The 12,054-nt window shown below is 29.4% G+C and overlaps 2 protein-coding genes and 1 non-coding gene across 3 annotated transcripts; 1 reads left to right on the top strand and 2 right to left on the bottom strand.

Annotated features, from left to right (window-relative positions):
* Positions 1-425: 425 nt before the first annotated feature.
* LOC114177478 lies at positions 426-1,074 on the bottom strand. The gene has a single exon (XM_028062848.1). The coding sequence runs from the start codon at positions 996-998 to the stop codon at positions 753-755; it is 246 nt and encodes an 81-aa protein (XP_027918649.1). The 5' UTR covers positions 999-1,074; the 3' UTR covers positions 426-752.
* A 3,322-nt stretch (positions 1,075-4,396) lies between these two features.
* Positions 4,397-7,022, bottom strand: LOC114162284 (E3 ubiquitin-protein ligase RNF181-like). The gene is made up of 2 exons (XM_028046117.1): positions 6,216-7,022; positions 4,397-4,838 (listed from the first exon to the last, which is right to left on the bottom strand). The coding sequence occupies exon 1, from the start codon at positions 6,868-6,870 to the stop codon at positions 6,217-6,219; it is 654 nt and encodes a 217-aa protein (XP_027901918.1). The 5' UTR covers positions 6,871-7,022; the 3' UTR covers positions 4,397-4,838; position 6,216.
* A 114-nt stretch (positions 7,023-7,136) lies between these two features.
* On the top strand, positions 7,137-7,218 carry TRNAS-GCU. The gene has a single exon. It is a non-coding gene; the product is annotated as a tRNA-Ser (tRNA).
* The last annotated feature ends 4,836 nt before the right edge of the window (positions 7,219-12,054 follow it).

Consider the following 12,054-nt stretch of genomic DNA (forward strand, 5'->3'; position numbering starts at 1 on the left):
AACTAATCAATGGTATTCGATTTAGATTCTCTTAAATAGAGGTACAAGAAGCAAGTCCAGAAACAAAAATTAATTAATCCAACCAACACACTGCCAAATGCTTCTGTTATGAATAAAAATAAGTGTCATCTTTTCTACTTGCAATTGCGTATTCTAACAAGCATGCATATACGACGAATGTGGGTCCTTCTCTAAACTTGGTCCTCACTCCTCAATTTAAATGTACAAGTGTTTGACTATACAACATGTTTCACATAGTTTATAAATATTTTTATTGTAATATACTCAAATTAATTTTAAGAACAAAATTAGGATAATGTACTAAATACTATCCGAATACGGTGGTTTCAATAATGTCAGAACATTAGTATTTAGAAAAGTCTAAATCACTCATATCCCATAATTAACCATAAATGCAGCTTATGTTAATACGTTAAGAAGTAAATGAATATCAACATTATGCACTCACAAATTCACAAATATAGTACAAAATTCATCATAAATAAATGAATGAACAAAAGAATTCAACACCTATACAACCAACAATTTTAGACCCTTTGACCAATAGCATAGCCTTAACACACTAAGAAACACAGATAATTTACAAACAACTTGGTCTAGTTTAAGGTTTCAAAATTACAGTGACAAGACATGGTTCTGGGGTTTCTGAACCTTAATCAGGCCACCCACAACCTAAATTGTCTCAAACCTTCTGCAATTTGTAATCTTGAAACCTTAGAAATGACGATGAGTTAACTCTGAAGAGAGGGTGATTGAGGAGCCTTGGGGGAAGGAGAAGGTTCCCCTTCCGGTGGAAAATCAGAGATCAAAGCCAGCATCCGACGGATGCTGACAGATCGTGCAGGCCTGAAGCTGTGCGATCTCTTGATGTTCTTGGAGAAGATGTTTGATGAATTGGAAAGAATAAGGTACACCAAAGCTTGAACCAGTATGAACACACCAACCTTCATCAGCATGTCTCCTAAGATGCTGTCCATCGTTTGAGGTTGTTCTGTTCCAACACAAATAATGTAAATGGATATTGATGAATGAATTGTGGAGAGAAAGTGGCATGCATGGTTCCTTTTATAGCTGTTGATTGCGTGGAAGGAGTTTGGGACATTAATTTGGAAAAAGTAAAGTATGGAATACACCATGCAGTTTTGACCCAGTGTTTTCATCTAGAAATTGACGTGTACGAATACGTGTCGAGAGTGTAATGGCAATAAAGAATCATATTTCAAGGGAAAACCCAATGAAGGAGGAGCATTGCATGTTGACCCATTGGGAATAGGATAATTGAGCACGTTTTGGGAAAAAATATGTAAATCTGGTCAATTTGGTGGCACTGATCGAAGGTGCTGATTCATCGGTTCTATCTGATATGGTCGTGTTGTTGTAAGATAATAATTGTTTAATTGCTTTGTCTTACAAGCTAACGAAATTTCTCCTCACCTTGCTTTTAGCCATCGATTACGACACACAGATTTTACTCTTGTGGGACACCATTCATGTTACTCCTCTATTTCTTTTATAGGTTTTTTTCCTATTTCATTCAATCATGGTTAAATCTCAAATTGTTATTAACCTAACAACTTTTTACCCACAGTAAAAATCAAATGTATAAATATTGTTTTTTTTTTTAAATATATTTGTACGCTTTTCTCTGTACTCTTTTTAGAAAAAAAGAATTGTAAGTCTTCTCTTACCCACCTTTTGTAATAATGACAAATACGTTTAATATGTCTTTGAGACAGTTTTAAAAAATAAATTATTTCAATGTTTATTTTATACGTATTACTACACTCTCTTTTACTAAATTAATTATATATATATATATATATATATATATATATTTAAATATAAGTTAGAAGTTTTATATAAATAAAAATAAAAAAGTTGAGTAATATGTAAATGAATTAAAACTCAAACATTAAACTTTAAAATTTTGTTAGGAATGGTGTTAGATATTTTATATACGTAACTCATATCTTAAAATTATCAATTTTCTCAATCTATTTTAGTAAAAACAAAAAAATAAAATAAAAACTCAATTTATAGTTTATGGTTTATCTTGTCCAGTTCAACTGTTAGAGTGTGTTGAGATAAATGGATAGGATAAGTATATCCTATTATAGTAGAAATTATAAAAGACAACTCAAACTTGTGAAATATATATATATATATATATATATATATATATATATATATATATATATATATATATATTGCTAAAAATCTTGATAAAATATTTTATTAACGATCAATTTTAGTAATCAAAAGTTGTTAGTTACTATAGTGATTAATTTAAATATCAATTTATAAAATACAAAATTATTGATTCCTAAAATAGTCACTATTATAAATAAAAAATTATAATTGATCTCTAAATTGGTTTATAAAATTTAGCTATCAAGATTTTAACTACCAAAGAAATTTTGGTCACTAAACATTAGCTACCAAAGTTTTTGCTACTAAAGGAATTAATTTTTAAATTAATCTCTAATTAATTAGTGACCAATTGAACTACCAATTATAATTTTTTTATCTATATTAGTGACTATTTTAGTAACAAATAATTTTTTCTTTTATAAATTAATATTTAAATTGATCATTATATTGACTTACAATAATTAGTTATTAAAATTGGTTGTTAATGAGATATTTTTTGTAGTGTGAAAGTCTTATATTAAATATAAATGAAAAAATTAAATAATATAAAAAAAATTACAAACACTAAGTCTGAAGATTTTCTATTAAATGTGATGTAAGATTTTTTATATTGACAACTCATCGATGTATCAATTTCCTCCCATCTTTCCTAGAAAAAAAAATCAAAATGAATTCTGTGCAATATTTATAATTGAGTCTGAAGAAAATTTAATGGTAGAAGAAAGTTGTTTTTTTTTTTTTGTTGAAAATAATTGTGATAGCGTGAAATGGAACATGAGGAAGTGTTAATAACTTGACTTGCACCACACGGGTGGCGTCTGCTTGCGTTTCAATTCAAACAAGAAAAACAAAAGGTGTACGTACGTGTGTGTCTTACGATGATAAAGTTGGCAACTCTTTAAAGTCATATCTAGACCGTTTTGGGTGACTGCAAACGTTTCTTAGGAAGTATGATCGATGTGGGACATAGCTACATCACAAAATGCAACTCATCCAAAGCTTTATCTAATAATTGACAACCAATCCATCAATGACTGAATGCCAACAACAACCTTTCCTAGTTAAGCTCTTGAATCATTCCTCTTGTACAAACTTCTCACTAAGAAATTAAAAAAAAAAAAGTTTTTTATAAAATAAAGTTAATTCATACAAAATTTAAAGCATAAAAATTTAGAGAAATTATGTGACATGATTTCTACATGTAAACTAATTTTAGTTTGTGAAGAAACTCGTTTTATCTTTTTAAAATTATAATTTTTTATTGCTTTAAGAAAAAAATTGTCCAAACATTCTTATCCTCTGACTCGTGTGGGCTAAAGTTAATTTGTATAAAGCTTAAATTTTAAAAATTAGTTTTAATATATTCTGAGTTTTTAGTTTTTGTCCTAACAAATAAAATCTAATTTTTTTGGACTGATACTTTTATTTAAAGTCTCTTTGTTAAAAAAAAATTACAAAACAATTACTTGATAGAAAAACTCAAATTTAAATTTAGTTAAACCATAAGATCGGTTATTCTGATATGATTCTTAGATCATCTTTTCTCACGAATCTTTGATGATGTTCTTTAGAACATCATAACATAAATAACATAAAATGTGAGACTTGAGACGAAATTCTATTATAACAGAGAAATTCAATTTGAATTTATGAGTCCTAAAATGCGATGAACACGATCAGTCATGAATCCCAGACATAGCAAGCTATGTTTTTGCAGTTGAACACTAAAATTAGTATTGTCACTGCAAGAAAAAGATATTGATAACAACACATACTATTTAACCTTAACAAAATAATAGTTTGCATAAGATAACCTAATATCATACCTGCTTATTTTAAAATATAACCATATACATCGTATTGTAGTTTTATACTTTTTCAGTTAGATGATTTATTCTACACATGATACTACGTTAAAAGACTAATTATCCAATTTTAATTCATACCATTAAAATTTGAAGTGAGCAAATTCTTCTCAGACCCTCTTCGCGTGAGCGATCAAGGCCAATGAGGTTGGAAAGCAAGAATCTTATTCATTTGTCTTTCTTCTGATGGAAAATTTAACGTTTACAACTTCTTACGTTTAAATAAAACTTTTACCAGCTCTAGGAAGCCCCAAATTCAATCACAATCATTTGGAAGATAGGAGGTTGATGTTTAGCTAAGTGTTGACGATGTAATCAACCAGCTACATTCGTTAATCAATCATAGATCAGAACACAACTTGCACACAACAACAAAATATGCTTTTTAAGGCTTTTCCATGGTACACAGCCACACTCAAATGATTCAATCCCTCAATAATCTCTTATTGTAACTACTGAAATATTGGCAGCAAAAAATATCATCTACTGTGAGGCCAAAACAGAAAACATGTTCAGTGGGAAGGATCCATCCACTGAACCAATTCATACATAACACAAATGAAAGCTAAATTTTACACGATATTTTATTGCCTAAAATGGAGGGGAAATTTGGCTTAAGGAAAGACAGTTCCTAGGACCAACAATTTATTGTATTTTTGGCTATAACACTACAACTAGCTAGTTGGAGATTCCCAAAAAAGGAGGGAAAGAAAAGAAGCAGCATAATCGTCGGTGCAGATTTACACTTGATAAGACGATCTATGTGATACAACTTCAACATTATTTTAATACACTATTTACCTGCAATCATATATCATAACAGCAGCACCATTAGTTTATAAGCAACAATTGAGTCTCTTTTCACAACAGAAGATATATGATCAAAGAAAATTGAGTGACAGAGACATCAGAGTAAGCTAATTATCCCATAAGGCATTATTAGTACTCATTGACTATCCTGCAGCAAACAGAAAATGGTTAAAGATGCTATACTTATTCTGAGTTTATTTAAGCTTACCTTTTAATGTAAGCATTTTTGTATGTTTTGAGAGAGTTTACGAAAATAACTTTTGATTTCTCGGTAACCTGTTCTTATCTTATTTCAAACTTTACAAGATAGCTTACCAAAAAAAACTAAATTGTAACTTCTAAGATAACATTTAACCGTATTTAAAATTTATTTGAATAAACTTCTCCATGGTACAATTAGAAGAAAAAGAAACATTGAAGGTTAAATGAATTAAGATGCATCTGGCTTTTATAGATTTTCATTTTGGCTCCTATTTGCTAAATTTCTCACTTGACACCTATAGGAACACTTACGAAAAAAAGAAAATAAGCAAAAGTGAAATAATTTTTATCAAATAATAATTTTTTTTTTCGTTCTTAATTTTTCCCTATAAATACTTACTGAAAAACTCATCCAAACATGATCATATTCAATGCCCCCAAACAAGATCAAATAATAGCTCAATTCATTTTAACATCTTTTACTCAACTAAAGAAACAATTTATTCATTAAGCTGTTAATAAAATGCTTAGATCCAATTCCATTCTAGCACATAAAGATAGAATCGCCTTTGTTCTGCTGACACTCCTCCCCTTCCCCAACTCAATTGGAGGGAGGAAAACCAGCTTCAGGGCAACTACAAACATCAAATTCATAACAGTATAGAGGCAAAACAAAACCACCAAAAATTTCCAGTTTCAGCAATCTTGAATTATGTAATATCCACTCAGTAATCATAACTCATTCCCTCCAACAAAATCAACCTTCAAATTTCAAGATCCCAGTTGAAAAACACAATTGGATTGGTCATCCATAACACTCTTACACACTTACAACACACATTAACCTAACCAAAATTCTATACTCTCTCCAATGGTCATCTCCAACAAAAATTGGAGTTTCAAATTCACAATTATCACAATATAATCCACACAATATATGTTTACATAAGGGTCTGTTTGGAGACTTTCTCCATAAGCAATTATACTGGAGAAGAGTAGGAAGAGAAATTGAATTTCCTTATATTTTTTTTCTGTAAGTTTCTTTCTATTTGCCGCTTCTAAAGTTGATTACAGAGAAGCTAGTTTACCAGAGCAGAATTGTAGTGTAATTTAGCATTAAGAAAAGTGATGCATCTAAGACAAAGAAAAGAAAAGACAGAGCACCACCTTATAGCAAAGGCGCTTGGGCACCTCGAGGTTCGCCAATTTGCGGGCGGTTCTCGTTCTCTTCGATGAGCGCGTGGCGCGAGGCAATGTGGCTGAGCGTGGTTCTCAGCCCGTAGAAATCCTCCTCCGTCAACTCCGTGAGTCTCGCAATCAGCTCCCTCCGGATCTCCGTCGCCACGCCGTCCCCCTCCTCTTCCTCCTCCGCCGCCGCCTCATCCTCTAGGCGGAGCCTGCACAACGGGCAAGATGCGTGGAGGTCGAGCCACGGCGTGATGCAGTCGGCGTGATAGAGGTGTTTGCAGGGCAACTGCTTGGCCTCGGCATCGAGGGCAATTTCGTCTTTGCAGACGGCGCAGAAAACGACGCCGTTGGGGTCGAGCGCGGAGAGGAGCGAGGGTGTGACGTTGACGGAGGGGAGAGGGCGGGGTTTGGCGGGGAGGGGCTTGGGGGAGAGGAGTAAGAGCGCGTCCTGGAAAACGACATCGAAGAGGGGCGATTCGGCGTCGTTTTGGGAGAAGGGAGAGTCCATGAGTTCGAGGAAGTGGGTGTGGCAGTGGGGACAGAGGAGAGGCGATGGAGGGAGCGTGAGGGACACGCTCATGTCGCATTCGTGGCACCAGTAGGTCTTCGCTTCGGGCTCCGCCGCCGTCGCCATCGGAGGAGAGGGTGGTGGTGGCGGTAGCGGAGGAATGAGGAGAGAAGCACTAATAATAATGAGTGTGAGGTGTTGAGTTGGGTGAGGAATTTAGAGAGAGAAAAAGGTAGGACCCGCACCGACTCTCCAATGGTTCGTTTCTCTATCGCTTTTTCCTTTTTTTGTTTCCTTTCGTTTGGTACCTTTCCTAATGCAATGCAACCTTTCAACCATATAGCACAGTAGTTAATTATAAATATATTTTATTGGGTTTCAGTTTCAACGACGTCGCTTTGGCCGAGTGGTTAAGGCGTGTGCCTGCTAAGTACATGGGGTTTCCCCGCGAGAGTTCGAATCTCTCAGGCGACGGTTAATTTTTTACTTTTTTTTTTCTTCTGTTTTTCATTTTAAGAAAATGTTTTAAACATTGGCTGCGAAGAAATGTCCATGTTTTGACCATTTTATTCACTGCATGTATTATGTTGCTTTAGATTCGCATAGTGTTAGGTTTGTATTATAATGTTTTGATGAGTATAAATATATTAATAATACAATCACATCCTAAGACAACTTTTAAAATTATAATAAAATCTGAAAAAAGAAAACTCAGATTTATATTTATGAAGTGTTAAATTTTAAAGACGGATTAGTCAACCCGTAGAATTTGATTAATTTATCCGATGAATTAAATTAAACCATGATTCGTGCAGCAACATAAATGCCAATAAAGAGAAGACTTTTTTTTTCGAAAGTCATATTTAAAATTGGATCTTTAAAATAATAGAATTTATTTCAGTTAGGGAGAGAAACAAAATGGATCGTGACGTTAGGATAAGTAATTTCTTTTTCTAATTAATGTTTTAGTCATAGAATTGTTTGAAATTTATTGAATAACAAATAGTGTAGCATTATTTATATATTTATAGAGTTCTTGACGGTCGTTTAGGTGGGTTGAAAGAGAAAAATATGTATAAAGTCTTGACTTCCTACAACTTTCGGGTATACAATAAAACTTGAATTGAAAACTATGAAGAGTGTTTCGTTCTCAACCTCATTCTTTTATCCCAAAACTTTTCTAATGTTTCGAACTAGAAACAATATTATTTAAGAAAGTATTATATTTTGAATGAGAAAAATTAATAATAAACATATTTTAAATATTCCTATTGAACTTGAGAATTCTAATTATATTAAACATTTATTTCAATAACTCGTTTTTAGAAAATTATGTTAGACATTTTATATGTTGAGTTTTTACACGGAAGTAAGAAGAGATTGAAAATTGAAATTATTTGAATTGAATAAAAGTGAATAAAAATAAATAGAAATATTTGTAACTATAAACTAGATATATTTTTGTCTCCTCTTTTATTTTTTTCAATTTTATTTTTTAATTATTATTTTTAATATAATAAGAAAACTTCAGTTTCATCATAGTAATTACTTTTTCAATTCAAATAGTTACCTTTTTTATCATTTTAATAATTGTCAAATATAAATAATTACTCATAATATTATTTACACAATATTATTTATAATATTTTTTTAATAATTAAAATTTATTTTATCTATAATTATATATCTGTAACTATGTAGATTTTTATTTCTCAAAAATTAATCTTTTAATTGTAATTTTTAAAATTTAAATAATTTATAAATATTTAAAAAAATACGTAGCACTGTTTACGCTGGTTATAATAAATTTTATTAAGGTAATAGAAAATTAAATAAATTATATTTTCTTGTTTAGATTGACATATCAACTTTAACAAAATATAGAAGAGAATTTAATAATAGCATTATTAAAGAGTTGTATAATCTTCAGACATCGTTTAATCAATCTGCAGCTCCCATTCTATTACAGTGATTAATATGTTCTTATGAAATACAAATTAATTTACAAACAATTATAAAATGTTATCTTTTTACGAAATTAAATTCTTAAAATTCCAAATTCAATTCAAACATATTAACGTTAAAATAATAAAATTAACTAATTCAATATATCAACTTAAAAATTGCAACTGAACTTATATATAAACTTATTTAGTTAAGTGATATGTTAAAAGTTGCACTTAAATTTCCTAACCTTCTTATTACAGTCACCATAATTTATTCATAAATCAAAAGTTATTGTATTTGTATAAGAAAGATAACAGAAAGAGTAAAATGTGAAACAAATTCTTATCCCTTAGTTGTAGATGATTTTTATTTATCTTAATTTTAAAATTCAAGAAAATATCAATTATTTTTATAATTATTATTACATGTTTATTTTTACTTCAATTCAATTAATTAATAATGACATTCCTATTATGTAAAAATTGAGAAGAGTTAATATAAAACACTTCTTAACTTTTCTAAATTAAAATAATTTATTTACTTATTTAATTTATAATGGCTATAACAAAAATTTACAAGATACAAAAAAATTGACAATGAGTGACAAAAATTTATGTCAATAAAAATTGGAGTGCTTTCACCAGCACAACGTAATCACGTTTTTAGACAATTTTATGCTACAATCTTAAAATTAATGTAAAATTGATGCAACGAAAAATTAAATTTTACAATTTAAATTTAAATGGATCGTTTAAATTATTATGATTAGAAATTAGTTATATCAAATAATAAAATTTTATTAATAATATGAGTATGAATAATCAATTATGCACATCTTCCCATATAACAAACTCATCTTTATCTATTTTCATTCTCTTCAAATCATAATTACTCTGATACTTCAATAGTTTAAAAAATAAAAAATAAAAAATAATTTAAATACATAGTTTTAATTTTTCAAAACATTTGTTATGAAAAAAATCGTAAAATAAGTTAAGATTCTAAAATAGACAATATCTAATGATAGATTATAAAAATATTATCTCAATATACTAAAATAAAAACAACAAAGCAGTGTTAAGTGTAAATTATTATCATAAACAATATATATTTTAAAACAAACACATATAAAGTATTAATAAACTAAGATTAAGATAAATACTCATTATCAGATTTCAAGTCTTCCCCGATACATATCGTTTCATGCCACAACAATTATGCATATTTTTTTTATTGAAAATGAGAAAAGGGGATATTTATGATAATAAAAGAAATATATGCACATTAAGATGATGTTTTAAATTATTTGAGTGGTAATTAAACAATGGTTACATCAAAGATGAGACATCAACATCGAACAAAAAGACATGCAATCAACCCAACCGATTCCTAAGAAAACAAAACCAATCCAACCACTTCACTCACTAGCCACTAAAACAGTCTACCATTGCACTGTGCTCTCATTAAGTTGCATCTTTCATCCCACTACCTTGCAACCACTCTCACCACAACTTCACACCAATCATTTCTAAATTCGACATAGATGTTGATGGAATGAATTAAAAAAAAAAAAAAAGAAATCTTTTGATTTTTATCTACTATGTAATCATGGTTAGATGTGATTAGATTTGTCTTGAATTTGTGATATCCTTTTTTTTTCTTATCTTAGATACAATTTAAGTTTTCATAATTTGAGTTACTATGTGATTTAACTCGATTCAATCAAACACAACTAGAATTATAATTGAGTCAAATCTCAATAAACCTAAACCGATTCACTCTTATAAGGATCGGATAATTGGTGACTCGAGATTCAATTTGAGATCTACTCTTATTTTTGTTATAAATATACTATATTATGTTTTTCTTTTTATATTTTGAATTAGTTTAGACAAATTTATTATTGCTTAGCTTATCGACTTACTTGAAATATTGAATTTTGTTTTTCAAAAAAGTATGTTATTTTTTGAAGTTTAATTTTTTTTGTCTGTTTTTGTCCAAAAAAATGTTAAATTGGTCTTCAATTCTTTTTTTCAGTTTTAATTTGGTTCTGATTTTTGAAAAATTAATGCAATTTTGTCACTGATGAGTCCCAATTTTGTAAAATATTTTTGAACTAATTACTTTACTTTGGGTAGATTAAAGTTGTTAATTCTTAGGTTTTAGGTTAGATTTAGTTTAGGAATCATTTTTCTTTCCATGTTAGTGGTACAGTAACAACGTTAAAGGGGTACCACGTTTTAATTCTTAGATTTTTTAAATTTTTTTTAAAATTTTTATTTTATTATTTTAATTTCTTTGAAAATTAAAAAATTTGTCATGTGTTGAGCTAACGTCATGTCACGTGTCAAGTTTTCATGAAGGACTTTTAACAAACAATTCCAGTTTTAATATTTTTGCATCAATTCATTTCATTCCAAAGATGAAAACATATTCTAATACATCCATTTATTCATTCCATTCATTCATAACATCTTTGATCCATGAGGAAATTCGAAGTTAGAATCACATATATGCATAGTTTCATGTAGTCTCTGTTTTAAATATTTTTGTAGAGTTAGAACTAGGTTGATCTTATCTAGCTCTTGCAAAACACCTTTGCCCTCAAAGACCTGGGTTGCTTACATTTCTTTTTAGGCATTGTTATTACATGGAACAAAGATGGTAGCATACATCAAAGACCTTCTGCAACCCTCACTTATGATCTATTGGTTTGCATTCTCCACCCCTTTTTATTTTTATGTTGGTCATTTTCATTTATGAATCTCCATGTGTGCTAACCCCAACACCTTTTATGTGTTTTCTCCTTGTTCTTTATTTACTCGTTACACCTCCGCATACACTACGCACATCTCTCGTTAATTATTAACTGCACCCCAGATTTTGGAATCCCTACATCCCTATTTGATTTTGTTATTTTTTAAAGTTTAATTATTTTTGTTCAAAAAATTATGTTATTTTTTAAAGTTTAATTTTTTTTTTTTGTCTAGAAATATCAAGTTAATCCTCAAATATTTTTTTAATCTCAATTGCGTCTCGATTTTAAAAAAATTAATGTAATTTTATCACTAAAAGGTCACCGATGAATCCCAATTTGGTGAAATATTTTTTAACCAATTGCTTTACTCCGGGTAGATAAAAGTTGTTAATTATTAGTTTTTAGGTTATATTTAGTTTAGTTTTATATATTTAGATTAGTTAGGAAATTTTAGTGTTAGTCATAGAATTAATTCTAGAGTTAGTCTAGGATTGTAGAATTTTATATTAGATATTAGTTTCTTAGTTTGATTCACTTTTAGAAGTTAGAATTAAATAGGAATTTAGTTTAATAGCTTAGTAATCTAGTTTAGAAAATAGATTGAG

This window comes from Vigna unguiculata, chromosome 1 (assembly GCF_004118075.2).
Source record: "Vigna unguiculata cultivar IT97K-499-35 chromosome 1, ASM411807v1, whole genome shotgun sequence".
Classification (NCBI taxonomy): Eukaryota; Viridiplantae; Streptophyta; class Magnoliopsida; order Fabales; family Fabaceae; genus Vigna; species Vigna unguiculata.